Source organism: Aspergillus pseudonomiae (genome assembly GCF_009193645.1).
Source record: "Aspergillus pseudonomiae strain CBS 119388 unplaced genomic scaffold BDV37scaffold_31, whole genome shotgun sequence".
In the NCBI taxonomy this organism is placed as follows: Eukaryota; Fungi; Ascomycota; class Eurotiomycetes; order Eurotiales; family Aspergillaceae; genus Aspergillus; species Aspergillus pseudonomiae.
This window is the reverse complement of record NW_022476023.1, coordinates 208,777-235,884: the sequence shown is the minus strand read 5'-3', so window position 1 is coordinate 235,884 and position 27,108 is coordinate 208,777. Positions and strand designations below refer to the sequence as shown.

At 50.9% G+C, this 27,108-nt stretch overlaps 11 protein-coding genes across 11 annotated transcripts; 5 read left to right on the top strand and 6 right to left on the bottom strand.

The window, feature by feature from the left end:
- Positions 1 to 149: 149 nt before the first annotated feature.
- BDV37DRAFT_282927 (flavin-containing monooxygenase) lies at positions 150 to 2,412 on the bottom strand (the record flags this gene model as incomplete). Its single annotated transcript, XM_032087169.1, has 9 exons — positions 150 to 289; positions 348 to 576; positions 647 to 792; positions 887 to 985; positions 1,035 to 1,106; positions 1,169 to 1,265; positions 1,323 to 1,493; positions 1,545 to 1,669; positions 1,743 to 2,412. 9 exons carry the CDS (start codon positions 2,410 to 2,412, stop codon positions 150 to 152), a joined length of 1,749 nt encoding a protein of 582 aa, XP_031941697.1.
- A 417-nt stretch (positions 2,413 to 2,829) lies between these two features.
- Positions 2,830 to 4,182, top strand: BDV37DRAFT_271463 (branched-chain amino acid aminotransferase II; the record flags this gene model as incomplete). The annotated part of the gene is made up of 4 exons (XM_032084723.1): positions 2,830 to 3,033; positions 3,094 to 3,480; positions 3,543 to 3,911; positions 3,976 to 4,182. 4 exons carry the CDS (start codon positions 2,830 to 2,832, stop codon positions 4,180 to 4,182), a joined length of 1,167 nt encoding a protein of 388 aa, XP_031941696.1.
- A 134-nt stretch (positions 4,183 to 4,316) lies between these two features.
- BDV37DRAFT_282925 (uncharacterized protein) lies at positions 4,317 to 5,733 on the bottom strand (the record flags this gene model as incomplete). Its single annotated transcript, XM_032087168.1, has 4 exons — positions 4,317 to 4,408; positions 4,459 to 4,691; positions 4,749 to 4,975; positions 5,029 to 5,733. 4 exons carry the CDS (start codon positions 5,731 to 5,733, stop codon positions 4,317 to 4,319), a joined length of 1,257 nt encoding a protein of 418 aa, XP_031941695.1.
- A 383-nt stretch (positions 5,734 to 6,116) lies between these two features.
- BDV37DRAFT_282924 (uncharacterized protein) lies at positions 6,117 to 7,146 on the top strand (the record flags this gene model as incomplete). Its single annotated transcript, XM_032087167.1, has 2 exons — positions 6,117 to 6,534; positions 6,590 to 7,146. The coding sequence occupies 2 exons, from the start codon at positions 6,117 to 6,119 to the stop codon at positions 7,144 to 7,146; spliced, it is 975 nt and encodes a 324-aa protein (XP_031941694.1).
- A 325-nt stretch (positions 7,147 to 7,471) lies between these two features.
- On the bottom strand, positions 7,472 to 8,977 carry BDV37DRAFT_282923 (cytochrome P450; the record flags this gene model as incomplete). Its single annotated transcript, XM_032087166.1, has 1 exon — positions 7,472 to 8,977. One exon carries the CDS (start codon positions 8,975 to 8,977, stop codon positions 7,472 to 7,474), a length of 1,506 nt encoding a protein of 501 aa, XP_031941693.1.
- Positions 8,978 to 9,631: 654 nt separating this feature from the next.
- Positions 9,632 to 11,090, bottom strand: BDV37DRAFT_282922 (uncharacterized protein; the record flags this gene model as incomplete). The annotated part of the gene is made up of 5 exons (XM_032087165.1): positions 9,632 to 9,723; positions 9,785 to 10,017; positions 10,079 to 10,169; positions 10,240 to 10,309; positions 10,392 to 11,090. The coding sequence occupies 5 exons, from the start codon at positions 11,088 to 11,090 to the stop codon at positions 9,632 to 9,634; spliced, it is 1,185 nt and encodes a 394-aa protein (XP_031941692.1).
- A 707-nt stretch (positions 11,091 to 11,797) lies between these two features.
- BDV37DRAFT_282921 (S-adenosyl-L-methionine-dependent methyltransferase) lies at positions 11,798 to 13,306 on the top strand (the record flags this gene model as incomplete). Its single annotated transcript, XM_032087164.1, has 4 exons — positions 11,798 to 12,031; positions 12,093 to 12,605; positions 12,683 to 13,038; positions 13,123 to 13,306. The coding sequence occupies 4 exons, from the start codon at positions 11,798 to 11,800 to the stop codon at positions 13,304 to 13,306; spliced, it is 1,287 nt and encodes a 428-aa protein (XP_031941691.1).
- Positions 13,307 to 18,323: 5,017 nt separating this feature from the next.
- Positions 18,324 to 21,203, bottom strand: BDV37DRAFT_271459 (type I polyketide synthase; the record flags this gene model as incomplete). The annotated part of the gene is made up of 7 exons (XM_032084722.1): positions 18,324 to 18,350; positions 18,478 to 19,076; positions 19,113 to 19,482; positions 19,513 to 19,865; positions 19,925 to 20,429; positions 20,460 to 20,787; positions 20,818 to 21,203. The coding sequence occupies 7 exons, from the start codon at positions 21,201 to 21,203 to the stop codon at positions 18,324 to 18,326; spliced, it is 2,568 nt and encodes an 855-aa protein (XP_031941690.1).
- A 1,103-nt stretch (positions 21,204 to 22,306) lies between these two features.
- BDV37DRAFT_282919 (putative sporulation-specific N-formyltyrosine oxidase Dit2) lies at positions 22,307 to 23,958 on the bottom strand (the record flags this gene model as incomplete). Its single annotated transcript, XM_032087163.1, has 2 exons — positions 22,307 to 22,399; positions 22,507 to 23,958. The coding sequence occupies 2 exons, from the start codon at positions 23,956 to 23,958 to the stop codon at positions 22,307 to 22,309; spliced, it is 1,545 nt and encodes a 514-aa protein (XP_031941689.1).
- Positions 23,959 to 24,415: 457 nt separating this feature from the next.
- On the top strand, positions 24,416 to 25,141 carry BDV37DRAFT_282918 (uncharacterized protein; the record flags this gene model as incomplete). The annotated part of the gene is made up of 1 exon (XM_032087162.1): positions 24,416 to 25,141. One exon carries the CDS (start codon positions 24,416 to 24,418, stop codon positions 25,139 to 25,141), a length of 726 nt encoding a protein of 241 aa, XP_031941688.1.
- A 158-nt stretch (positions 25,142 to 25,299) lies between these two features.
- BDV37DRAFT_282917 (uncharacterized protein) lies at positions 25,300 to 27,060 on the top strand (the record flags this gene model as incomplete). Its single annotated transcript, XM_032087161.1, has 3 exons — positions 25,300 to 25,699; positions 26,659 to 26,840; positions 26,890 to 27,060. The coding sequence occupies 3 exons, from the start codon at positions 25,300 to 25,302 to the stop codon at positions 27,058 to 27,060; spliced, it is 753 nt and encodes a 250-aa protein (XP_031941687.1).
- Positions 27,061 to 27,108: the final 48 nt, after the last annotated feature.

Below are 27,108 nucleotides of genomic sequence, written 5' to 3'. Positions count from 1 at the left end.
TGACGTTAAATTATAAGATGATAGCCTCCGTTGCTCTGGATTGGATTGCTAAGTTAGGCTTGCAACAGTTAGGTACTATATTATATTAAAAGCTACTGCGTGGTACAATTTTGGGTAGAATTAACGAAAATCAACTGGCTAAAACTGGCCTAGGTCCCACAGTCATGCAATGACTGCGTCAGACGGTCAAAGGGAGTACCAAGAAGAGCTGCGTTAATCTGGAGCGCCAGAAAGCGAGAGAAGTACCGAGCCTGGCCCATATTGCCCCCGGCTAACCAGAGCGCGGGATCTGTAATCATTCTGTCAGCAAATAGGCTCTTGGGGCTGTGTGGTAGGTTGAATCTTACGGCCAGTAAACTTGTAGGCGCCGTCGAGGAAGTCTTCGGGATTGGGTTGGTGCAATCTTGTCGCCCTGCCTGATACGTCAGGCCCAAAAAAGGTTTCTATCATATCCCGTGAGTCAAGGTGATATCCTGTAGCGAAAATAATGATATCCGCGTCTAAATGAGTGCCGTCGTCGAACTCAAGCCCGGTCTCTGTGTGGCGGACAGGACAGCTGCCGGACTTGACCTTGATCTAAGTCCCAGCGTTCAGGGCTGTGTTAGCTACAGCACGATGCGGAGTATTGGGATGGAATAGATCTCACCTGGCCTGACGCTATTTTCTGTGAGGCACCGACGTCTATGTACCGACCGCGGAATGAGCTTCCGATGCTCTGCTCTTTCCGCTTGAACCCGGATCGATCTAAGTCCCTATACCTGTTTGGGTTGGAAGCGGATAAGGATTTATTCCCTAGCATCATAAATAAGTTTCGTATGGGAGGAGGAATCGAGAACCGCAGCTCGTCGGCTACTTCTGTTGGAAGACGGGAGTTATATAGTCCTACGGTGAACGTTTAGAACCTTCTGGTGCAGCAACCTTTGATCAAGAATCTGGGGATTTGTACTAGTCATGTTTGCATATACGTGCTCACGGGGAAGAACCACTGTACAGTCGTTAGCTCCTTTTCAATAAGAGGATGTTTATTGGCGGACCTGTAGCACCCCGTTGGACCATTGTCACCGAGGTAAGACCGGCCTCAATCATGTCTTCCGCTATATCGTGTGCTAACAAGGGCTCAGTTTTTAAGCCAATATATCGCGCCTGTAAACGGAGTAATGAGGCGTACCAGTGTTGGCAGAACCAATGATTATGGCTCGTTGTCCTGCCCACGACCAAGAATTTCGATATTCTGCCGAATGCATGACCATAGCGCCGGAGACCTCCTTTCCCAACGCGGTCAGTGCTACGCAAGATGTGCACCGGTCTGCAAAACCACTTACCGAGCCTGCATACGTGGGTATTCGTGGCGTTCGAACTCCAAGTCCGATCGCCAGGACAATATGGTCGCAAGTTAGGGTCTGCAGGTCACGACCTTGCCGGACGCGAAGACTCCACCGCTTTAGTGTGTCGTCCCATTGCCCCGACAAGAGTTCGGTCGATAGTGAGAGGTTCTGCACCGGTATTAAGACATATATATAAATCTCTTGGGTGGGGGAACAAACTATGCTGTGTCTTTGCACCCATTCATTGTGACCCCGTGCAATATCGGCCTTACCAAGCCACTCGGGATACTCGCCAGAAAATGTTCGTCCGTAGGGCAAATGTGAAAATTCCCGCGGAGTATGCACTACGCCAGGGCAGACGAATCATTATATATCAATTGCGAATAGCGCTTACCACACATCCGGGAGTATACTCACATTTAACGGAATCGTAACGATTCAGCCAGTTATCTCCTATTCGCGAGTTGCGATCGATCGCAAGGTACGAGATTCCAAGTGCTTTCAGACGCCCTGCCACGGCTAGACCTGCCTGACCTGCGCCGACAACAACGCAGCCATATCGGAGAGAGGAGAAATCGTTACCAATGGGGGAAGTGAGTACTGGAGCAGGGGCTGTGAGAGGATCCAGTTTATCAACGTCCCCTCGCTGTTCAAGCAGCTTATCCAAGCGCGTTCGGATCATCCAAACCTGCCAACTAGTGCTGCTTCTGCGGTCCTTTGGGCAAAAGACTAGCGAGAAAGCTGCGACACCCTGCAGTCTTGGGTCGCACCCCGTGGAGAAGGTACAAGGCACTTCGATCGCCGGGATCTGGCCACCATAGGTTCTGATTTGAACTCCTTCATCGAGCACTTGGAAGTCAGACACCTCCCGTACCGTCAGCAGATGGCGCCATGTGGTAGCAATAGCGACTCCCGATTTGACACTGGTCACATCCCCAGTTAACGCGAAGAGATCGTACCAGGCGGCCCCGGGATGCAGGATTGTTTTGTCGAGGTTGCGGAACAGATGAGCAAAGCTTTTGGCGATTGAAAGAGGATCGACATCCTCAGGAAACGCGGTATGCTGTGGAAGGGCAAATTGCTCCATAGACGACACTGATGGCTCGATCTTGAGGTGTAACTAGTAGTGGCAGGGCTTAGTGTATCTTAACTGGACACAGCCTTCTTAACACAACAATTGGCATTCTTGCAGCAGAGGAACCGATACTGGTGACACCCATTGTGTGCTACCTTGATCTTTTCCCTGTCAGGATGGTGGTCCGGCGGTCTGACTTTCTTCTAGACCGCAAGTTGCAGTACACCTAAGTTGAGTGTGGCTGAATGTCGGTGAGACCCAAGTACATAGTCCCTTGGTATCTGCGGCGTGGGACAGTTCTGCCTCCCCGTTGAGAACCACCATTCCTACTATAACGCATATCAGATTCAAGCGACAGAAGCCAGACATCTCCGAAATACACCAAGCACCATGGGTTTCATTCGCTCATTCCAACACTCAGAGCTGTCAATGGAGCTTGTTCCCGAGGCCGAACAACCCCCCGTTCCGGCACTATCCAATCCAATTCGCAACAAACGGGATCAGCATACGGCGCACATGCTTACCGTACAATGGACGGCCGATTTGGGCTGGGCCAGGCCAGCTATTCAGGCCTACCGTCCACTCTCCATCCATCCAAACGCCAGCGCCCTCCATTATGCCATCCAGTCTTTCGTGAGTTCAACAATAAGTAGGCTCTGTTTGGTCCCCAAATCGCCACTGAACGTTATCTAGGAAGGCATGAAAGTATACAGGGGGTACGACGGGAAGCTGAGGTTGTTCCGGCCTCTCCTCAACTGCGAGCGACTACAACTATCCAATGCCTGTGTTGGGCTGCCGACGTTTGGCCCCCAGGAGCTTTTACAGCTAATCATTGCCTTCGTTTCTGTTGAGTGTCCAAGATGGCTGCCGGAGCCTCATTCCCATCTTTACATTCGGCCCGCCATGATTGGCATGGGCTCTAGCCTTGGCGTCCAAATCCCACCAGAGGCTCTGTTCTTCATGACTGCAGCCTTGTTTCCGCAGAGGCAGGTCACTCAGAACCCAATGAGCAGTATAAAATTGCTCGCGAGCCCTATGACGATGGTTCGCGCGTGGCCGGGGGGAATTGGATACGCCAAGGTTAAGCTCCCTTCCCTTTTTAATCGCGTGCTTTATTTGCTTAAGCTGAAATAATTCTACAGGTAGGAGCGAACTATGGCCCGACAATGCGTGTCCAGGATGAGGCCAAACAGCAAGGATGTACCTCCACTCTTTGGCTATTTGGTGAAGACGAACAAGTTACCGAATGTGGTGGGAGTAACTTTTTTGTCATATGGATAGAATCTAATTCCGTCAAGTTGGTGACGCCGCCGCTCGAACATGGGCTGATATTAGACGGTATAACAAGGAAAAGTGTTTTGGAACTTGCTAGGGAACGACTTTCCTCTCCCAACGCCGAATGTGGGAAACTCAAACCCTTAGTAATAGAGCAGCGGACATTCACCATGACCGATATCAGGAGAGCGAGCGAGGAGGGTAGATTGCTAGAAGGGTTTGTAACGGGAACATCGGTTCGATTGCACCTTTTCCTCCGAGAGCTCGGGATTCACAAGGCTGATTTCCTCTCTGGCTTAGGTTTCCATCATGCCGGTGTCGGCTATCGTTTATAAGGGGGACTCAATCCCGTTCCCTAGTAGTGCTGCTGGCAGGGAAACACGTCCTCCAATTACACAAACGTTGGGGTATGCGAACATTTTCAAGCGGTGGCTTGATGAAATTTGCTACGGGACGGTAATTCACGAGTGGGCATGCGAAGTTTCTAACGCTGAAGGCTGTGACTAGTCTAATTTTGCCTAATGGCAACAGTAATCGCATTTCTCTCAGTATACCATGGCCCTTCCGCGGAATGAGTCTACCACTGCAATTTTAGTATTTCTGCATAAACATTTGCCTGGCTCGCCACGCCTGGTGGAGTTCTAATCAACTATTATCGCGCGTAGTTCAATACTTGCTCTCTTGGGAGTACCCACAGGCGCAGATGGGTCCTTGAAGGCCGCGTGGGGGCACACTATACAGCTATCAGTTTTCTCTGTGATCGAAACTCGGCCGGTAACCTACATAAAGCCTCCGAATCGTTGCTGTCGTACAGCTTGAACATAATTGCCTCGTCACTGTGCATGCCTCGCTTGTAAAACCACCGGTGGTAAGGGCTGTATCGAACATCATATCCCTCTCCACAGTAATGCGTAAGGACGGCATCGGATGCAACGAGGTCGCTATGTTTGAGGCTGCGGTAGTCGCAGACGGCTAAAGGCATGTCTTGATGTGGACCGGTGAGAGGTCTCCATATACTAAAGCGATTCTTTAGGCTCATCGGAGGCGAGAGAAAGCGGGTCTTGAACACTTACTTGACGAAACGATGGCGTTTTGTTCTGATTTCGTCTGCCTTTCCGGGTAGGTAAAGCTTCAGGTGCGTATATATAGCCTCCGGGGTCACATCTGCACAAGCCCAATTGTGAGCGGTATGATCCCCTGGTATTGCAGGATGTTGGAAGTTCTCATTACCACAGTGAGCAAACGGAACCGGTGCGGTCCAGTCGACGGACGGTGATCGTTTAGGGTCCTCACAACGTAGCTGGGTCATCTAGGTTAGCTAGGCTGGTTGGGGATGACGATGGGCGTACAGACGTTGTACGAGTAGATGTACACGAAGCTGGCTTTGAAATGTTCTTGTAGCCAGAGCCTCATGCGAGGTAGATACAATCGTTGTACCTCCGCGTCAGACCACTCGACCATACCACTAGGACAAACTATGAACTGGAACCCCGAGATGGCCAGCGAAAAATAGCCTTCGAACCCAGCTATATTATAGACGGGAACAGTGTAAGCCTTTGTCGCCACATTGCTTCTAGACAGGCAGTCGAGCACGGGGAGACGTGAGTGGAACGGCTTTTCAATCTGGTACTTAGGGCTCCAGTCGAGATAGTTAAATCCTGTCACTTCGCACGATGGGAGGCCCAAGACTCTCAACTTTTGGTCAATCTCGTTGCATCTCGTCCGCTGTTCTAGCTCCTCTTCTTGGTCGTTAACCGGGGTACGTTTCAGGTCAGGCGCAATCATCGAGGCTGTGGGTATTTCCGTAGGCGGCAACAGATCTACTGCGCAGTCCTTTCCCAGGGTTCTTGCCTTTTGCTTCCAACCTTTCATGGGTCTATCGAATGGTTTATCCGGGTTAAAGGACCATTCAAGGGCTTCAGGGAACTCTGCCCTAAACCATTCGTACACTGCGCTGCCTGGCTGGGGTGGCCAGTAGCTCATCCATGGTCGAACGAGGTCCGGAGCCTCGAATTTGTTCTGCAGAGGAAGGAAGTCGAAGGCTTGGGTGGCTACCATGTCTGTTGGGTCAGGAACCATATGCTGTTAGCTTATCAGACGTATTTCAATATAGAATGCACAAATATATACCCTTGATACTGCCGATTACATTCATATGCATGCTGGGCCTCTCGTTTGAGCAAAGGGTATCCTGCAGGCTGCAGTATGATGTGGCTTCCGCACTAGTTGTACACTGCATATCCATCATCCAATAGTGTCAAAAGCTCTATATGTCCATGATAGGACCTCCTTACCGCCAAATTATTGGGCCCAAGAAGCGGTCAGTGGGTCAGAGGGTTAGGCATACCCGCTGAACTCCTTATGCGACACCACTGCCAACTAAGTCCGTTCCTCATTACACGAAGTAAATCTGCTCACACCATCGTTGCCCAAGGTCAACAATGGAAGTGCTTCCCCTCATCTTCATCACAGGAGCCAGCGGTTTCATCGGCTTCGAGGTGGCATTTCAAGCCCTGCACGCCGGCTACCGGCTCAGACTTTCAGTTCGTGAGCATGGCAGTATCCCAAAGTTGCAACAGGCCCTATCGGGACACTCGGATCGAGTAGAATTCGTGGTAGTGCCAGATATTACGGTGCCCGGGTGCTTTGACCGGTTCTTGCACGGCGCAACATACGTCATTCACGTTGCCTCGCCTCTCGCCTTCGCAGGAGGCGATATCTATACACCCGCGGTTCGGGGGACAAAATCAATTCTAAGTGCTGCATTGCAGGTGAATACCATCAAGCGGGTTGTGCTTACCTCCTCGGCCCTTGCTTTGATCCCCGGCGATCATCGTCGCGACGGACTAGTAGTCTCCGGTTCGTATTCGAATTTTAGTAGCGGAGAAGTAGGAGACTGACCGCGGAGTAACAGAGCAAACCGAGCTTGACGAAGCGATTGATCCTGCCTTAATCCCCAGCCTTGACCCTAGGGCCCAGTATAGAGCGGGTAAGTTGGCAGCTCACAGAGCAACGCTCGAATTTGCGAGCGATCACGATCCACATTTCAATATCATTATGCTTTATCCGACTTTTGTCTTCGGCCCCAATCGGCTTCAACAGTCAGCCTCTGAGCTTGCTGGAACAAACGCATTGCTATTCTTTACACTAATGTCCGAACATCCCAAGGGAGGCCAGTTTTTAGGCGCCCACATTGAGGACGTTGCAAAAGCACACATCAGGGCATTGGGCTACGCTGCCCCTGGTGTTTCTGGTTTTCTGCTGTCAGGAAAGCGCCGTTCTTGGAGCGATGTTTGTAAATTTGTGAGGGAGGAGTTTCCCACCATGAAGTTGAAGTTGCAACCCAGAGACTGGGAGAACTATACTGTTGATACCAGTCAGGCGGAGAAATGCTTGGGCTTGTCATTTCGTCCCATGGAAGACCAGGTGCGCGATCTCCTTCAGCAGCAGCTATCGTTCAGAGAGTTGTGATCTAGTCATATTAGGCATGTGCCTATCTGGGGGGGCGGCCACATTGTGGTAGATTTTGTTTCATGTCCAAGGACCGGTTTGAGTATCACGACTTACGCGTACTCAACCTGGCTTTTGTTCTCTAGGGATATAATTTACATACATTCGGGGATACATATGGTTTCCATGCATCCAAGGCTTTGTCACACTGCACATTCTACTGTGCGCCTTACAGTCCTCCCTGTGGTATCGACCTCAAACCTGCCTTATGCCCAAATATCTCAAAGCCTGACCGGCACACCATTAGCAAAGGTGGTTGGGAGAAGGCCTTTGATCGAACAACAATCTACAGTTTGCGGGAGAGATTAGGGGTGCCTTTCAGTTCGTCAGTGTGATACGATTTAATCGAGTAACAATTATCGCTTCTCACCTTGCTATACGAAAATCGATGATCAGCAGGAGACCTCCACACCAATCTGCGACTAAGCTCAACAAGCCCGACCTTCATCTGAGTAATAGCAAACTTCACCCCCAAGCACTTGCGAGAATATAAACCGAAGGGAATGTATGTCCCTTTCACCTGACATATTCTGAAACGCTCATTGACTGTCCCGATGTTGGATCCCCACCGGTAAGGATCAAACTCACTTGCATCTGGGCCCCAGACTGAGGGGTCAGTTTGAACGCCATAGGCATGCCATCCGACTAGAATACCAGCTGGGGTGCACAGATCTGGGCCGAGCCATGTTGGCTTAGTTGCTCTGCGATTCGTAAGTGTACCAAGTGGAGGGTAAAGTCGGAGTGTCTCATAAACCACAGCTGTCAACAGCGGTAGTTGGTCCAGGTCATAAGACGAATAGTCGTACGGGAGAGCTTTGATTTCCAAATGCAGAGCGTGTTGGATCCCTTGATTCTTTGCCAGTTCAACTAGAGAGGCGCTTACAGCACTTTCAACGTTTTCATGGCCGGCCACGAATAATTGCTTGACATTGGAACGATAATGGAAATCTGATATTTGATTGTGTTCCAGCGCTTGGCTTAACCGGTATATCACCTTGTCGCCATCGGTGGGCGAGTGTGCGGTTTGTAGTCGACAGTCAATACAGTCAAGAAGTGCTGTTTCCAGGTTATGAATATTCTTAAAGAGTTCCTCCACAGCTGGCCATTTCCAGGGCAGCAAGTCAAGAAACGGGAATATACGCCTCATTCGCCCAATAGCGTGTCTCCCCTGTCGCCCAACGATTTGGTGGATGGCAGCTGTATGATATTCCAACCCATCCAACTTCATATCTAAGAAGTAGTCTCCATAAATCGAGACAGCCCAGCTCCAGACCAGAGGCCTGATATCCACCGCGGACCCATCTTCATGAGATTCCTGCTGCCGCCAAAGAGCCCGCACAAGGCGCGTAGATTCCATCTTCATACCATCGAGAGTGAACGGTCGCTGTATAGCAGGCTTCAGGATTCTCTGGAACTGGTCATGCAGGTCACCGTGGGAGTCGATGATATTTTCGCCAAAGAGCTGGGCGGCACCACTCGTCGAAATCCTGTGATATGAACCTGATTTCATCAATGTGCCGTGGGGATCCTTCAAGAGCTGGACTAAGTATGCCGGCCGAACGACTAGTATTGTCCATTCACCATCCTGCCAGATCCCGACCGCTCCATGTTTCTGTATCAATGTGCGGATGCGCTTGTTATAAAAGTCCGCCCGTGAAGTTCCACGTATGGCATCCCAGATCACGATCGTCAATGGGATGACTGGGATATTTCGAGGGAAATTGGGTGGAATACGTGTATAGTACACCGAAAGGAGAGCCACCAGCACGATACACAAGGCCAGTAATAACATCTTCTTGCTTCGCCCATAACACCTTTATGAGCAGTAACACCTCTATTCTTATTCCGTTCCCCTATTTGCACGGATCCGGGATAGCCCGATGTCTGTGAGCCAAGGTACCCGATGAAGATGAAGAGGGAAAGACAAAGGAAAAAAAAAAAAGAAAAGAGCGCAGAAATGGAATGAAGGAGGCTCTAACTATGATCCGGTCAACCTCGATTAGTCGGCTCGAGGCCACGCGTACGAAGCTGTGCACCTTAGTGGTGTAGCGAGCTTCTCGCAGTCTGCAGTGTCACATCGGTGGAGATCAAGGTTTAATCCAACAATAAACATCCAATTTAGATCCTAAAAGATCTCAGGTAGTAGAATACGAGAGTTGGTTAACGACGATTATTTTCAGCGAATAATACTGGGGATAAAGTCTTTGATTCAAGAATCCCAAGATATGGTTTACAAAAAAGTATCGACAGAGCCCTAAGCTTACTCCCCGTCATTACTTCCAAAAACCTATGCCGTCCTACTTCCAGGTCAATCTATACTCCACCCCATCAGGCGTACTTTTCTCACCGCTACTTGGTCAATCTAATACGTATCTCGATGGTATGCGTTTGTTTCAGCAAGGTCAGAAGCAGGGCACGTAACCACCCACCCTAGCTCTAGGTGTGCTCACCCCACCACAATAGCCCTGGTCTCAATGCTTGCCCGGTGTGGTGTACCCGCAGGCACCGTTGGATCCAAAAATGCCGAATGTGGGCAGACTGATATTATCCTAAGTGAGCTCAATTCAACCAAATTCACTCCGGGTGGGTTGTGACTTACATTGAGACTCGGACGCGTCAGAATCAAACAGTTTCATTACGATCACATCATCCACGCCCATCCCCCTTTTGAAGAACCACTGGTGGTGTGGGCTGGATTTGAATTGGTAGCTTTCGTGGCAGTAGTGAGGAAACACGAGGTCTTCTTTGATTAAATCGCTGGTGCTGACACTCCCGTAATCACAGACGGCGAGGGGGTAGTCCTGATGAGGCGCCGTGAGCGGGCGCCAGATACTACAGAAACGGATCTCGCTCAGCCTATGAATTTCCCAATGAGCCCTCACTGAAAACGTACCCGATGTAGCGGTGACGAGACTGCAGAATCTCATCCGCGCGGTCTGGTAGAAGGAGCTTGAGATTGGTCACGCTCGAGGCGTTCGTAAAATCTAGAATGCATCAGTTAGGTGGCGATGGGCCTGGCTAGGGCTCGACGATGTTGTTAGGGTGATTAGTTACCCGAGTGAACATATGTCAGGGGTGAAAGCCAAGGTTGCGGTGGCTGTCGTGTTTTATCTTCGCAGCGGAACTACGATCCATACAACCGTTAGTCTTCATGATATCAATTTTGATCGAGCACTGTGAGTCGCCCGTGAGCAGAATATACGGACATTGTAGGAAAATATGTGCACGAAAGAGCTGCCAAAGTGTTCGCGCAGGTAAGTCTCCATCAGGGGGAGGTAGATTTGGTGAATACACTCGTCGGTCCACTCCGAAATATCAACCGGAACCTTCGTGAAAGCGAATCCACTGTCGGCAAGTGTGAAGTGATCCTCGAAACCAGTTACATCGTAGACTGGAACATCGTGGCTTGCCTGGTGCTGGACATAGTCGTTCTTCAATTTATCGAGAAACGGGAGCACTGAGCGGAAGGGCTTTCGAACTGAAAGGAGAGGATGGTCGGCCAAGTAATCCAATTTTGGCATCCGGTATTTGCGAAGGCCGAGGGATTCGATCTTCTCCACAATGCACGTTACACGGGCCTCTCTTTCTCTCTCCTCCTGTCCCCTTGAATCGGAGGGCTCGACCTCCCGCTCCTTCTCGCTGTTGGGAGCAGTATCATGTGTGGGGACAGGTATGGCGGGACACTCTTTTTGTATCAATTGGCGTATCCAAGCTTTCCATGGCTGGTTAAATAGGCGCTCGGGGTCGAACTCGTATGTCAGGACCTGAGGAAGCTCTTCCTGAAGCCAATGGTAAAGTGGACTTCCTGGTTGGGGTGGCCAGTGTCGAGTCCAAGGGCGATCAAGTTCGCTGTCTGTATTGGCACAGTCCACGTCTTTGAATCTGCTTGTCAAAGGGCACGACATCTTCAGAGCCCTTAGATCATAAATGTCTGGGATATTGGACCAGCGCCACTCGTGTCCTTTATCCTCAAAGGTTAGTCGATAAACATTCCTTGAGCTCATATATGCTCACCGTACCTGTCAGGCGCATGCCTACTGGGTGATGTAGCACCCCTCTACGGACGCTTCCATGGGCTCGGGCCTTCGTAATGGAGCATTCTGATACTGGCCCGTTTGTAGTGAGGGGAGGTTGAGAGTCAGTTGCCTTGTTGAGAAGCAAGGGTGAACCCAATAAAATGGTATAAGGTCATTCTGTATCCATTCACTGGAGCTTATGCAAGACCCTGTCGGGTCTTATCGCATTAGTGCAGTGGAGCGGCTCCGCCATCAACCTGCACTTCTGCCTGACAGCAGTTTAATCCCTCACTGCGAGATCGTCATTCGTGGTCGATCATCCCTCCTCCATGTTGGGTACTTCCTCGCCAAGGAATCAGGCGTGGGCGAATGCGCACTGAAACCAGCGTCAGTGTCCTCAGTTGCCAAAGTCCTCCTTGGATTGGGGCCTAATCGGGTATACGAAGAATACCCCTTCAAATCACCTACACCCTAGGTTGTTTTCAGCCCCCTTTAGGGCTTTGCGTACCATTGATTACTGATGTTAAACAGGATCGTATGTGTCGGGGTACTCACGATTGACGAAAGCCGAACCATCCACTCAACCCAACAGCGTAATGGATCTTCTTCAGCTTTCTGAAACGGTCCAGCAGTCGGCGCAGTATATGAGTGATTTTCTAGCGCAACAGCATTCGAGCCTCTCGTTCGATCCTGCGTCGTCGGGCATTCCACCACTATCGGCGGAAAATGAATCATTCCACCGCGCCCGAGACATGCTCTTAGAAGCGGCATCCACACTGCTTCAGCGCTGCATGTCGCCCGAAGAGACGATCCTAGATCTCAGCTTCCAGGTAGGTTGTCCAGTTATACCATCCGGAGCGGATACAGGGAGATCTAAGGCTGCCTCTCCAGGCGCTCACAGCCTCTGCGCTGCGAATCGCATACAACTTTGACCTTGCCCAAGCCGTTCCCTTGAGGGACCATACCACTTACACTGCCCTCGCCGAGATTACCGGGTTCGACACAGATACCTTGTCCCGCACGATAAATCATCTTATCTCGAACGCAATTTTCCGCGAGTTGGCACCGGGTCGAATCGTCCACTCACGGCTTTCGTATTTAATGGCCACGGACGAGAAGTTCCGCGGCTTCGTTGGTCTCTATTTCGAACACGCATTCGTGTGGAGTGTGCATATCACAGACGCGTTGGCCAAATGGGGATCAAGCGAAGAGCCGACCGAAACAGGGCTCAACGCGGCAGAAGGGACCCAAGCAACCTTCTGGGAGTTCATGGGGCAAAATGAGAGAGTCAGGAAAAACTTTCTGGATGGGTTCGCGTATCTTGCCCCAGCAGATCTCGGTATTAGAAGGCTACCGTTGAATGGCTCCGATTGGGCTGCTGGGGCTCCGGCCACGGTCATCGATGTGAGTGCCGCTATATCCACACATGCCTTTTTGTTTTGGTTGATCTCACAAGTCTTCCCTTGTTTTGTTCTTTACAGATTGGAGGCCATACAGGTGGAATAAGCATTGGGCTAGCCAAATGCTTCCCCGAGCTGGACTTCATAATCCAGGACCTTGAGCACATATGCCGGCAAGGCGAGAAAACCCTCCCCGCGGAGTTAAGTCATCGGATTCGATTCCAGGTGCATGATATGTTTGACTTGCAGCATGGAGATCCCAGCAAGACGATCATTTTCCTACTATGCAAGGTGCTCCATGACTGGAGCGACAAATATGCGTGTAAGATCCTCCGCGCCATCACTCCAGCTATGAAACCGGGCGATCGTATTATCATTTTTGACAAAGTGGCCCCGGAAGCGGGCACTACCGCGGTCTTCAAGGGCAGGTTCCTACGGTGAGTTATCCTCGCTTGGTCAAAGGGAGACTATCTTTTTGTTCCCGACTGTGTTTATTTGGGTTGACTAACTGCGCTATGAAGTGCTGCTGATATGCAAATGTGGGCGACATTCAATGGGAGAGAAAGAACAGCCAGCGATTTCAAGGCCCTCATCGCCATGGCAGACCGGCGGCTGAGAATATGCAGCATTTCATCGCCGATGGAGATGGGGATGTCGCGGCTGGTTTTGAGCCTTGACGAGGAATGCACAGTTCCACGCCAATAACAAACTGAGGATACTGATTTCTAAAGGCTTTCCCTATCACGCCCGTGCAGTCAGCTTCGAATCAATAGTCGCTTCACGCCTGGAATTTTCTTATGAGCCTAGAATCCATGTAGCTGTAACCACTCGCAAGCAACTCGATAGGCTTGGGGAGCTGCGTAATGGAGATTGATAGCGTGCCCAACATGTTGGAGAACATAGCACGAGAAATTCGAGGGTCTTCGTAGTTGCTGCCGAACAACAGCGGGTTGAAAGTGCGACGCGTTTCCACAAAATCCGGCCGCGCACTTCGCCACGTCCTGGTCACCCACCATCACGGCCACTGGCCCTGCGTAATGGACGGGCGGTGCATTCTTTCCTACGAGAAACTCCCCGGCAGCCACCGTGTCCTGCATCTCAAAGTCCATCAGCGCAATCTCCGGGTCGAATGCTCCGTTCGAGCCAAAGAAACTCGCCCTTCGCCCGGCAGGCGACGAGCTTACACGTTATCCGTCACTCAAGCCGGAATATCTACCAAGTGTTAAGCGAGACACCGGCACCAAATCTGAGGAGGAGATATCTGGGATAGAGAACCCGGTCACGAATAATGCATCAACCCTGTCCGGGTGGATCGCGACCAGGTTTTAACCGATCATCGATCCAAATGAATGTCCACCATAGATTACTTTCGCGAAAGGGAGTTCGAAAGGGAAGCGATCTCCATTTTTAAATTGTTTAATCACCATCCTTTCTCTGCTTGGTATATGCGCAAATAACCCGCTTAACTATCTGCAGTCTGGGGGTAAAATATATATTCTGGTGGTCAGGCCGAAATCCCCCCGATAACTTCGCTCACGACCTCCGCCACCGATAATCCTCCCAATATCTTCATGACGGGCATATCCAGGCTCAAATTATGCTGAATCCATTTACTAATATCGAGAGCCGTAAAGGAATCGACACCCAGCTCCACCAGGGGCTTCGTTTCGTCCACATAAATTTCACCACCCAGTCTCAGGGTCCTCCTCACATGCTCGATTAACTCCACTAGAAACAGCAATTAGTAATTCAAACTAGTGCCACCGTTAAGATAGGGCCTGGGTCGAAGAAACGTACGCTGAATTTCAGACCTCACACTCTCTGGAGACACCCCTCCGGTCAGAATGCGCCGGATGCTCCGTCCTTCGCGCCCTAACCGTGTCTCATCAGCAGCATCCCCGCTTGTAGGTACTAGGAAGTGAAGGAAACGAGGGTTTCCACGGAGGCTATCCTGAAACACTGCTCTGTCTGTGTATGTCATGACACCAGCAATTAACTCTGGGTTTTGTTTCGAACTGGGCCGACCGGCTAGGATCGCCTCGGCGAACATTTGGTGCAGATCTCCTTCAGACATAGGTGCCATTTTTCGCTTTAAACGCTCCATTTGCAAGTCGCCTCTTGTAGAGGCTTCAAATGCTCTTCGTAGGCCGCCTACACCGACTACCCTTGAAATATCCATTATGGAGCCGGAGACGCCGCGGGCTCGCCTGCAAGCGATGATGGCTTTCATAAAGGTGTTTGCTGCTGCGTAGGCCGTTTGGCCAGCATTTCCTAGTGTGGCGGAGAGGGAGGAGAAGGCAACGAAGAACTCTAGCGATTGCGAGTGGAAGATTTGGTCCAGGTTGTTGATACCGGAGACTTTGGGAGCTAGGACGGCTTCGAAGCTCTCCAGGTCGCAGTTTTCAAATAGCTTGTCCTGAAGAATGACGGCGCCAATTACCACACCGGCAATTGGAGGGCAGCTAGTTTGAATCAGACGGTGGGCATCCTGTAGATGGTCGAGTCTCGTAATGTCGCTACGGCCATATGGTGTTAGCATTTCCGCTCAATGGCTGTTCAAACAGAGGAGTGTGAATGCCCTACCTGGGAATGCAAACGATGCGAATCCCCCGAGATTCATATTCCTGGGTCCAATTTGGGCTGTGTTCAATACGACGGCTTGTAAGAATCACACATCTGGCTCCATGCCCGATGAGCCACTCGGCCAGCGACCGTGCCATATCCGGAGATAATCCTACAAGCCAATATGACTTGCCCGGACTCAATGTAGCCATTGTATCAGCCGGCTGAATGTGGACGACAGATGGCTTGCTCGCCTCCCAGTTGATGATACTGCATGAGAAGCGCATGCTGCCGGGAGTACTGAGGTCATCGAGAGATAGGATGGGCAGCATCCCATCCCCGTCGACGTCTGATTCAATCATCTGGAGTGCAGAGTGAACAGCATCCTGTATTTCTGTGATGTGAGTGGTGGAATTGTGATTATACAGCACGCTCTCGCGTGAAAATACACTGAGCATGCTGACTCGCTGGCAGTACTCCGGCAAGACCACCGCAACGGCATTACTGAGCCTTTCGTTACCTGTGCAGAGGTCCACGTAGAGTGAAGCTCCCAGAGGAATGCACTCCTTGATCTGGCGAGATGACCAAGTATGGTCGATCATAATCCCTGCCTCACTTCCGCCGGACCTGCTTGTGAGACAAACCACCCTACAACACCTGCGGCGAGCTAAGATATTGAGGCAGCTCGCGAGAGCCCTGGGAGGATCAAGGGCCACGATAGTTGCCCCTTGCCTAGCCAACCCGACAATATGGCTGGCCGCTAGTTGCATGGCGACCAGTGAGAGCAGGTGGAGTCCCTCGGTGGAAGTTGGACTGTGGGATAACGGCCACCACCATCCGGGTCGAGGGTGCACGATAGACGACAACCGTGGTGATGCGACAAACCCCCACTGTTTGCTTTCTGTGTGTTCTCCGAACATAAGGTATAATCGACCTTCCGACATGGGCAACGAGAAGAGGGTAGAAAACTGTACCTTGACGGTAATGTCCCCCTGGAATGGCAGGGAATGGCGCAACGGTCCACTACTGTGCCAGGAATACGACCCATTGTCCCATTTCACTTGAAAGTATCCTTCTTCTTTACGAGAAGCTTGAGTGACTGCGCGCCGCAAGGAATTGATTCTCGCGTTGAGCTCTTTCTGTGGCACAACCCGCGGCACATACAGACGCCCACCGCGCAGGGCTACCTCCGCTTCATGGATCCAAAGCAACTCATCCCGCTCAACTCGCTGACGCACCCTCCGGAATAGTGAGAGCTGCAGGAGTTGTGATGAAACGAGGGCGTAATCAATGTCCATTCTGGGATCTAGGTCGAGCAACTGAAACCGGACGTCGGGCTTCTCATAAACCAGGGAGCGAATAAAACCCACTGAAAGCGATGCATATGGTTGTTCTTGTTGGTAGCCTTGCGTCACCCATAATACCTCGGTCGAGGCGCCCATGACCGTCTTGAGATTGTCCCAGAGGATGTAGTCTATGGAGTGGAAAACAGGTGTTGCCAGATCAAGTAGATTCAGAAGTGTGCATGGCCTTGGTAGACTGTCCTGGCTGATATCGTTGAGAGAAGGAATGTGTGTTATTCCGGGACACCACGGGTGTAATATGGACATGAATTGCTCTGCCACATCCACCTGGCCGCCTAAAAGGACTATATTGTCGATCAGAGGGAAAGGTTCCCCATCTAGTGGATGCCGTAGCTGAGCAATGTCGAGGTCGACTGCTTGCGACACAATAGTGGTAGTGGGCTGTTGCAAATCATCACACGTACCCGAATCTGCATCAACACCGGAGAACCCAGCCGTCTGAAGAATTGTTTTCCAGTCGTTTGAGTCATCTGGGCCTATGTTCGCTGTGAAAACTAGGTATCCACCTGGCATAGTTATACGGCGAATATTTGCCAGTGCTTGGACCGATACCCTGCCTGTAGAGAATAGGTCGCTCGCAATCACGAGCTGGTAACGGCTGGCCTCAAAGCCCTGCTTATCAAGGTCCTGATCGAGCTGATAAGTTCGCATTGCCACTGGCTTGTTTAGCGATCTTATTGTTCGCTGGTTGTAATCCAGACCCGGGCTAGCGTACGTATATGAGGCGTATGGGATATCCAACAATTCCACAAGGGGTTCAGCGTCGCCGCCCAGTTCTAGTATGGCCAGGTGAGGCCAACGATGTGTCACCTGCTGTATGACACGAATAATCGAGGCGTGAGGAGACACAGTGGACGCATCACAGTCAGGAGTCAGTGGGACCCATTCGGTTTCCATAAACAAAGTGCGATCATGGTCTTTAGTGGCTCCAGTCACGGGCACTATTTCTAGCGCTTGTGCCTCGAAAAGAATCTTCGCATCAGCAGAAGCTACAGTAACGTCAGCCACGATTTTGCGTGGCGATGAACTCGGCTCTATTACCGTAAGAACCTGAGGCTCCTCTGACGCATTCCGTCCACACTGCGAGGGAAATACCAGAACCCGAGCAACTGAGGTGGGCATAAAGAGGGTCCACATCTCTCCATCTCCTGGTGAGCTCCATGCGGCAAAGATTGACTGCAGAGCCGTATCAACCATTGCAGGGTGAAGCAACCAGGTGGTGTCAGGGGGCTGCTGAAGGGTTCCTGTAGCTACACCAGATGCGCGCCACAGTGAGGACCAACCCTGGAACAAGCCGCTGTAGGCATATCCCACCCGGGCTAATTCATCATAAAGGAACGAAAGATCGAGCTGCTGCAAATTGGTGTTTGGGGGGTCAGGTAGCTTACGTCGTGGCTCGGGAGGTGGTTCGCTCTCCATGAAGCGAATTTCCACCTCCCCCGATGCAGCCAACCCCAGGCTTCCACCCGCTCGGCCCATGGCCGAATGGCTAGTGAAACGACATTGCAGAGCTGTCCCAGTTTGTCGTACACTGCTTATGCGGACCAACGTCTCCGTCCCGGCCTTCCCGTCGATAACGGTGGCACGTTGGACCTTGAGATCTCTTATCTCCAAAGAGTACACTTCCTGCCCCTGGGCAAGCTGCATCGCACCCTCAACCGCCTGGACCATGTAACCGGCAGCAGGGAAAACCATTTCGCCCTGGAGAGTATGACCTGACAACCAAGGTAACTCTCTCGGATGTAACACATTACGCCAGCACCACTCGTCAGGACTACTATCGGCAGTGAGGACACCTAGCAGCTCGTGTCGCGGATGGTCATCTGTTCGAACGAAATTTGATATCCTACTCTCAGACCAGAATCTGCGGTTGTGGTTCCAAGGGTATGAGGGAAGGTCCTTTAGGGTACGTCCGTGCCCTGTCTTCTGTGTGAGTGCTGGGAAGCTTACGCCCAATTCACCAAGGGTGGTCCATATCTTGCAGAAGGTATCTGATAGTGCTTTACAGTCATCCTTGCCCCGGTATAAAGTGCCTGAAAATGGTAAAGATGCCCCTGTAGCATCTTGGAATGTTTCTAAGACCGGACCTTTCAGGGCTGGATGGGGCCCAACCTCGAGGACGAAGTGGTACGGTTCGCGCGTTTGGATGGCCGTACGTAGAGCTTGGGAGAACAAAACAGGGTTGATCATGTTGTCAACCCAGTAGTCCGCCCGTAGTTTGTCTCCCGGTTGCATGATCGTGCTCGAGTAGACACTCGAAATCCACGAGCCACCTTCCCTGTCCGTGGCTTGGGGCTGAATTCGACATCTTTCCAGCACCCTGCGGTATTCACCCGCACAATGATGCATATGGGAGGAGTGGTAAGCCGTGTTTACTTTCAGCAAACGCGCAAATGTCCCTTGATTTGCGTAGAACTCCTGGAGGGAAACGATCGCATCACGATCTCCAGACAGCGTCACACTGGACGACGAGTTCCTCGCTGCTACCTGGACCCGACCGGCGAACTCGTTGGACTCACATTTAGCCATGGCTTCCTCGGGGCATGTCCCTACTGCCAGCATAGCGCCCCGTTGACCGGACGTACATGCACTCTTCTCAACACAGAGCCCGCGATAGTACGCAATTCGGATACAGTCACTCGCGTTGAGAAACCCGCCCGCGTAAGCTGCTGCGATTTCCCCCGACGAATGGCCAACAAGCCCTGCAAAGATGACCCCAGCTGCCCGTAGTAAGTCAACTAATACTATCTGGACCGCAGTGCATAACGTCTGGGAGAACGCCGGTCTCATCATGTGCTCATCGTCGGTGGTTGACATGAGCGCATTGAGTATAGTCCATTGAGGACGGCTATCCTCGGGGAGAGACTGAAGAGATTCGTCTAGTCGTTTCAATGTGTGCTGCGCAGGCAGATACGATTTGACAAGCTCACACCCCATTCCACTCCATTGAGCTCCCTGGCCGGTGAATATCCCCAGTATGGATACCTGCCCGGTCTTCGAACGGGTGCCACAATTCTCAATCCCTTCCTTTGTTGCACCTGCTAGCCACTCCTCCATGCGTAAACACAATGTTTCAATGTCTGATGCTGGCCAGGCCACTTTTACCGGCAACGCTGAGCGGCGGCAGCTGAGGGTGTACGAGAGGTCAAAAGGACAAATTGAGGGGTGCTCCTTGAGGTGTTTGAGGTATGATTGAATAATTCTGGTCAATCCCCTGTCGCTATTTGCAGAGAAGGTAAATGGTATCAAATTCTGCGTCCCCGGGTGGTGCTCGCTCTTAGGGGTCGGGAGATGGTCAGTGGATTCCACGATAGCATGCGCATTTGTACCACCAAATCCTGTATTCAACACATTAACAAACCTCTACACTACATGTCTGGAGAAGGGTATCGCCTACCGAAACTGTTGACGCTCGCTCGTCGGGGCTGTCCATCACGTACCTCGGGCCATGGCTCTACTCCCAGTGGGATACGCAGGTGGGAGTAGAATGGCTCAATCTTCGGATTCAACTTCTCGAAATGAAGGTTTGGGGTCATCACCGCATGCTGCAGTGCCAGGCTGACCTTCAACAACCCGGCAATCCCCGCGCTGCCCTCAGTGTGACCGATTAGCGTTTTCACACTTCCCACGGATAGCTTCTCGTCGCTTGAGTGGCTTCCACTGCCAAAGAAAGCTGTCGCGATTGCCTCAGCCTCCTGTGGGTCACCAGCCTGGGTCCCCGTGCCATGGGCTTCAAACAGCTGGCACCGGTCCCAAGGAGACTCCGGATCGAGCCCTGCCCGTCGGTAGGTGTCCCGGATAAGAGCAGCCTGGGCCCTCGCGCTGGGCATTGTGATACCCGCCGTGCGGCCATCTTGATTCACTCCGGTTTCCCGGATAACGCATTCGATTGAGTCTCCATCCTGCAGCGCATTCGCAAGTGTCTTTAAGACTACGGCCACAACAGCCTCCCCGCGCGCGTATCCGTCTGCCTTTGAGTCCCACATGCGACACCGTGCTGTTGGAGAGAGCATATGAAGTTTACTCAGAGCCACGTACATCGTCGGGTCGATGGTGAGGTTCGTCCCAGCGGCAACGGCCACCCTGGAACCGCCCGACCGGAGCTGCTGTATGGCCTCGTGGACGGCTACGAGACTTGACGAGCACGCGGTATCAAGGCAGAGCGACGGTCCGTGCCAGTTGAAGAAATACGATACTCTGTTCGCAGTGTTGTTGGGCGCTGCACCGGTCAGATGGTATGTTGGAATGGTATTTAGGTCCCTATCTCGCATCGAGTAGTAATCTCGACACATTTGGCCGACGTATACAGCTGTGTCAGAGCCATTGAGGAGCTCCATGGGCATTCCGGCATTTTCAATTGCCTCGTAGACGACTTCTAAAAGCAATCTACCTTGTGGATCGATCGAGTCCGCCTCTGCAGGCGAGATTCCGAAGAAGTCAGCGTCAAAGTGCCCAACGTCCTCAGTTAAGAGGTACGAGTCGGTTGTATTCAGTGTTCCGTGGTGGCTGCCATCCTGGTGATAGTGCCTACCAAGGCTGACTCTGTCGGAGGGAATGCGTTGAACGAGATTGGGTGTCTCTTTCAATATCTTCCAGAAGCCACTTGCGGAATTCACGCCCCCAGGGAGGCGACATGCGCTACCAATGACGGCAATGGAGGACTCTGAATAGGCCATTCTAGAGGTAGGAGCTCCAGATTGGAAATTGATTTATCACTGACACGCAATTTCCTATGTATGGTATGAACAGGACCTACGCTGGATGTCAATTCTTCGCCCACCACTTAACCCTCCTTATTCCCCCCCCCCCGGCGGACATATTTCATGGGGATTTCAGCTACCTTGAACACTCCATGAACCACGTCATTCCTGCATCTTCACCGCTTCGAGAAAATCCTTTCAGCTTCGGTGCCCCCACTCTGAGGTCTCTGGAAAGAAGTCCGTCTGGTCATTTCCTCCATATACCTTGACTACCTGACATCCCAGCGTCAGATCCCGCAGTATATGAAATCGCTAAATATGCTAGAACACCAGTTGGCTCCGCCGCTTAAACAGCTTCCGTGCGGAAGACGACTGCTCATAATAGGACTTCTTTGAGGTAAATGCGTGGACGAGCGGGGCATCAATTGTCTATTACTCAATTGCATCATCACGGAAGCTCATATCCCTCAAGGCAGTTAGACATGACTGCTATCACCACGCCTTGGAAGAATTCCAGGATGCATGGAAAGCGCTCTTGTTTGAAACCAGGCCGGTCTAGATAATCAAAAGCATCCTATGCCGCTTCGGGAGTGCGCTCCCACTATCACTCGTCGTAGGTCTCGCAATAAACAGACGCTAGGGACACCCCAAGTGCAGCCCCGACTACGACAGTCCCCAGACGGAGCAACTTGGATTCTGGCTGCATCTTTCTCGTAAGCATCAAGCTTTGCGCCTGCACGGGGATTGCGCTAATGCCAGTCCCACTGAGACAGAGAAATCTCACCTTACCAGTCATAACTACGAGTCATTGCGGTATCATATCACCAAGGGGGTAAATCTAGGCGCTGCTTGGATGTATATCTCATCGCCATGTAATATTTCCTAAAGAAGGAAAAGATATGTGGAAAAGAAAAAGTGGCGGTGAGCGAGTACAGCGCCATCCAATAGTCTGAATGTAGGCTGACATCGTTTTCTATCTTATAAACTTCAGAAGTCCTGCTCGATGATTGCCTATCCCCATTGGCCTTTCCTAGCGATACCGTAAGATTGTGTCCCAAAGTGTACCCACAGAAGGTCATTTACTTCGTAGTCAAGCTTGCGTGCATGCGTTCCGCCCCCTCACTGCGTTTGCGAATAACAAGCTGGCAGTCTTTCGGTGCAAGTAGTGTTCCCTGGCGCAAAGTTAGTGTGCATCCCAGGCATTTTACAAAACAAGATAATGGAAATGGAAAAAAAAAAAAGGGGGAAACTCGGTGGGTTAACAGACTATTCATCATACCGTACTCAATGATGTCTGGTAATCTCGAGGTAAATCCCACTCTAGCTCGCGAACCAACTCACAGAGGACTACCTTGAGCTGTATGAGAGCGAATCGGCTTCCCAGGCATCTTCGCGAGTGCAATCCAAAGGGAAAGTACATGCCCCGGGCCTGTCTAATCCGAAATTCCCGCTGGATCACCGCGCAGTCGCTGCCCCATCTGTCTGGCCTGAATTCCATAGCTGCAGGGCCCCAGTATTGGGGATCCGTGTGTGTGCCGTAGGAGTGCCAGGCAATCAGGGTCCCCCTTGGAACCGTAATCCCGTCCCCGAGCTGCATGGATGATTTGGCTCTGCGGTTCGCCAATGTAATCAATGGTGGATACAGTCGGAGGGCCTCGTAGATCACCGACGTAAGTAGTGGGAGCGTGTCGACATCCTCTGCCGAGTAGTCCGGTCCCAGGCTTTGGGTTAGCTCGGTGTAGAGATTTTGCTGGATACCGGGATTCTTTGCCAGCTCTAGCATGGCGGATATAGCGACCATTTCCACATTTTCGTGGCCGGCAACAAAGAGCTGCTTGAGGTTAGAGCGATAGTGGAAGTTAGATAAACTGCCATCTGCATAGGCACGGTTCAGGTGGTGGATCAATTTATCGCATTCTTTTGGGTCAGGGATCGCCGGTTTTCTTCTTATCTGGTCATGCACATTGCTGAGGACAAGGTTCTCGACTTTCCCAAATCGCGTTAATGTTCGTTGTGTAGTCCCCCATCGCCATGGTAGCCGGTCCAATACTGGGAAAAGGCCCGTCAGCCTCCCCATGGGGGACTGGTTATGCGCAATGATGATTTGCTGAATCGAATACTGGCGAAAGTCCAGATCCCACGGGTGAAATTCCAGGTCCAAGAAATACACTCCGAAAATCGCAATTGCCCAGCGCCATATGTGTTCGCCCACGCTGGTCCCCGAAGTCGACGAGGGTGCTTGTGTCTGCTGCTGGTACAGTTCCTCTGCGAGCAAAGCCGATCTCACCCTCATATATTTAATTGAAAATCGTCGGAGAATGCCTGGTTTCACGACTTGAGTGAAGAAGCGATGAAGTCCGCCGTCAGAGTCGATGATATTCTCGCCGAATAACCAGGCGAATATTCCGCCCGGCACGCGGTGATAGAGCCCATTCTTCTCCAAGAGTTGACCCTCGTTTTTGAATACCCTCGACACAAACTCGGGCTTGGTAGCTAAAACGACCCATTGCCCATCATGCCAGATGCCAACAGCACCGGCTGTCTCTGCCAGATGTCGGACACGAGTATTGTAGAACTCCACCCGGGAGCGGCCACGCAGGATATCATAGACCAGGGTATAAAGTGGCACGACCGGAATGTTCCTGGGGAGCCTCGTCTTGGGGGACGTAAGATAAATCAAGGTGCACAGATTCAGTCCTAGGAAGCAGATAAACGCCGAAATAAGCATCATTGTGTTGGATACGCAATGGTAAGGAGCAATTGTCCAACGGAGGCCGTCCGATCGGTTGTTGAGATGCCCGCCCAAACGGCATACCATTCTTGTACCATACAAGCTGGCGAATCCTATTTCATAGGCGGTGAATAACAACAGCATCAGCCTTGTTGTTAAGCTCCAATTCGATGTGGTAAAGTCTAATTTCTTTACCAAACCATATCATAGGGAGTAAACAGGAAAACAGGAAAACAAATCAGTGAACGGTGAATGTAACCAGAACCAGGATGGGAAAACTAGTGCATCGGACGGCATATTTGTCTCAGCTCATGCAGAGAGAAGGCAGAAGCAGGACTAGGGCTTAAAATAGCGGTGAACCAAATAGAGCCACTAGATGTGGTTCAATAAAGGAGGTAGGTTATGGCACAATATACGCTGATGACTGGCACAAGTCAAGCTCAATTTCCTCAGCACAATGGGGCACCATCAGGCCGTGACCTTCCAGCATTTAGAGACTTCAGACGGCGAGAGAGAGCTATTTCGCCCTTGGACTAGCTACTGGCCGCCCCTGCCCGGGAGTCATCTGTATAAGTGGCTTGAGGAAGAGATTCCCGACGCCCTCACTTGGCGTTTCCAGCCGGACAGCCCCTTTGACCAGCCGTGGAAGATTTGGATCAAAAAACTCCGAGAAGCGGGCAAATTCTACGCACTAGACCCTCCACAACGGCCTGATCCCGTGGCAAGTAGTCATGGCAAAGTCGCTGATGAAGGTGCAAAACAAAAGGAACTATCGCGTCAAGAGAATACGCGACGGATTGACGAGGAGATCAAATCGTTGGAGCTTCCGGCGCAGCAAATCAACAACTTCGAGTACCTGGCTTGGGATCCCAGGTTCCTGGTTGAAAAGCCATTCCGTTCCCGCCTCCCATTTCTAGATGGGCTGAGACAAGATTATGTGCTAAGTCAGCCCTACAGGGTCCCCATCCATGATATCTCGGGGGCGGAGAACCACTTAACTCTCGACACATCCGGCTTCAGTTTTCTACGGGTTCCAGCGAAAATGGACGAATGGAGCGATGATTCCATCCGCAATCAATACTTGCCACAAATGCAGCAGTGGTTAAAAGAGTATTTTGGCAGTGAGCTCGTTTATATCTTTACATACAGCGTAGGTTCTCGGGTTTCCGATGGTACCGAGTAGCTGAACCCGTTTATTAATTCCCTTCCGTACTCCTTAGCTCCGATGCAAAGATAAACACCGAAACCCTGCCCAGCCATGGTTGGATCCAGTAATGCGCGTTCACTGCGGTATGATCCCCATGATTACCTTCCTGTCTATCATTCTTCATTTCTCTCATAATGGCAGATATCACCCCGAAGGCCAGCGTTACCAACTTAAAGGTTCTAATGCCTGACAAGGCTGCCGACTTGCGGCGGAGGCGGCATCGTTTTATTAAGTATAACCCGTCACCCCTCTCAATTCTTTTACGATATCACCATTATGGTGTTGCTAACACAGTCTTCAGTCTCTGGCGGCCCCTCACGGCACCATCCCAAGACTATCCTCTGGCCGTATGTGATTTTCGCAGTATTTCCACGACTGACCTCGTTGCCACGGATGTGATCTTCCCGCATTACTGCAATGAGGGTTTCGAAGTCAGGCACAGCCCACACCATCGATGGTTTTATAAACCAGGAATGAGTGTCGACGACGTGATCCTGTTCACTATATTTGACAATGACTCTACCAAGGCTACATGTAGGCTTTCTCTTTTCTTCTATTTTTTTTTTTTTTTTTTTTACTTTTGGTAGAGCCAGATCTTAATCATGGAAATAGTGTGTCCCCATGCAGCCTTCCTCGATCCATCTGCTCCGCTGGATACGCCTCCTCGTGCGAGTATTGAAATACGAGCTATTGTTCTTGGATAGCCATATTCCCGGAGAACAGGTCTACCCTACTAGGATGCTGTGGAGGTCACTTTCCTTTGCCTGTGATTGGATGCCTTCAGCCCCATTGGTTATCTTGTATACACCGGTCTAGTTGGGAAATATTGTCTATTTAAAGGACGCAGTTGAGTTGATGTGCGACTTTCACCACAAATCCCCGCTAGCAGGCCCCTACTAACCAACCGTGGTTAAATGCACTTCCAGTCGGCCTTGATTTGTGTCGGTTTTATGGGTCTAAATTTCAATGGCTTTCAGAATTCAATTTCTCCTACCTTAGGCGCCTACTTATATAAAGTTAGTGGTTTATATGAAACATGTGGTATTTATCAATATACTTATCTAGGTCTGAAATGTCAGTTGAATATTTATACGGTTGAAGTGGGTGGTGGTTAATTAATCGTTCTTAAGACTATAGAGTTAGTAATTGTCAAAGTTGATGTATATATTATAAACCATCACTACTTCCCTACCAAACCATGGCAGAAATTCCCTTATATCTCACCAACCACTAGATATTCTGAATTCATATCTCGTGGGTAGATAGACTAGGTCCTAGGATATCTGGTGATATCAATATTTCCAACGAAAACATAACGTAATCCACAACCGAACGGCCATTCCGCCCGCTAAACCATAGATTATCTGGCTGCGGCCAAAATTGGAGGCGATGAGTCAGCTGACAGGCTGGTCACGAGACTCATGACTATTAAATTTGGATTCGAAGTGGGAAGTTTCCAATTATCATCAGTGCTCTCTAATCTGACGACATAGCTATCCGCGCAGCATTATCCTCTGCCACAAGGACCGCCAGATTGGAAAATCGACTTCGACGGATAATTCGGGGATTTCGACCAATCGATTCGGACGCATTAGACTCTGATCACATTCGAATCCTCCAAAGATTCGAAAATTCACGCAAAATTGAGGACAGTGACTATCTTGCGACTTGTGATGTGAACTTCGGAATCAAAATGGCGCGACCGGAAACTAAGGGCGGCGTAGTGGGGCCTGGAGGCCGTGATTCTGCGCCAGAGAGTCGATCTAAACTACCCCTACTTTGACCCCATGGCAACCTTGGTCAGCATCACATATATCTCCAAGACTCGGTGGAATGTTGAGAGGCCCCATGATTACCCAAATCCCACTGGTATCATTGCTGCGTGTAAATACTGATGGACTGGAAGTCCTGGCGGTGTAATTTGCGCTACAACATACTACAGC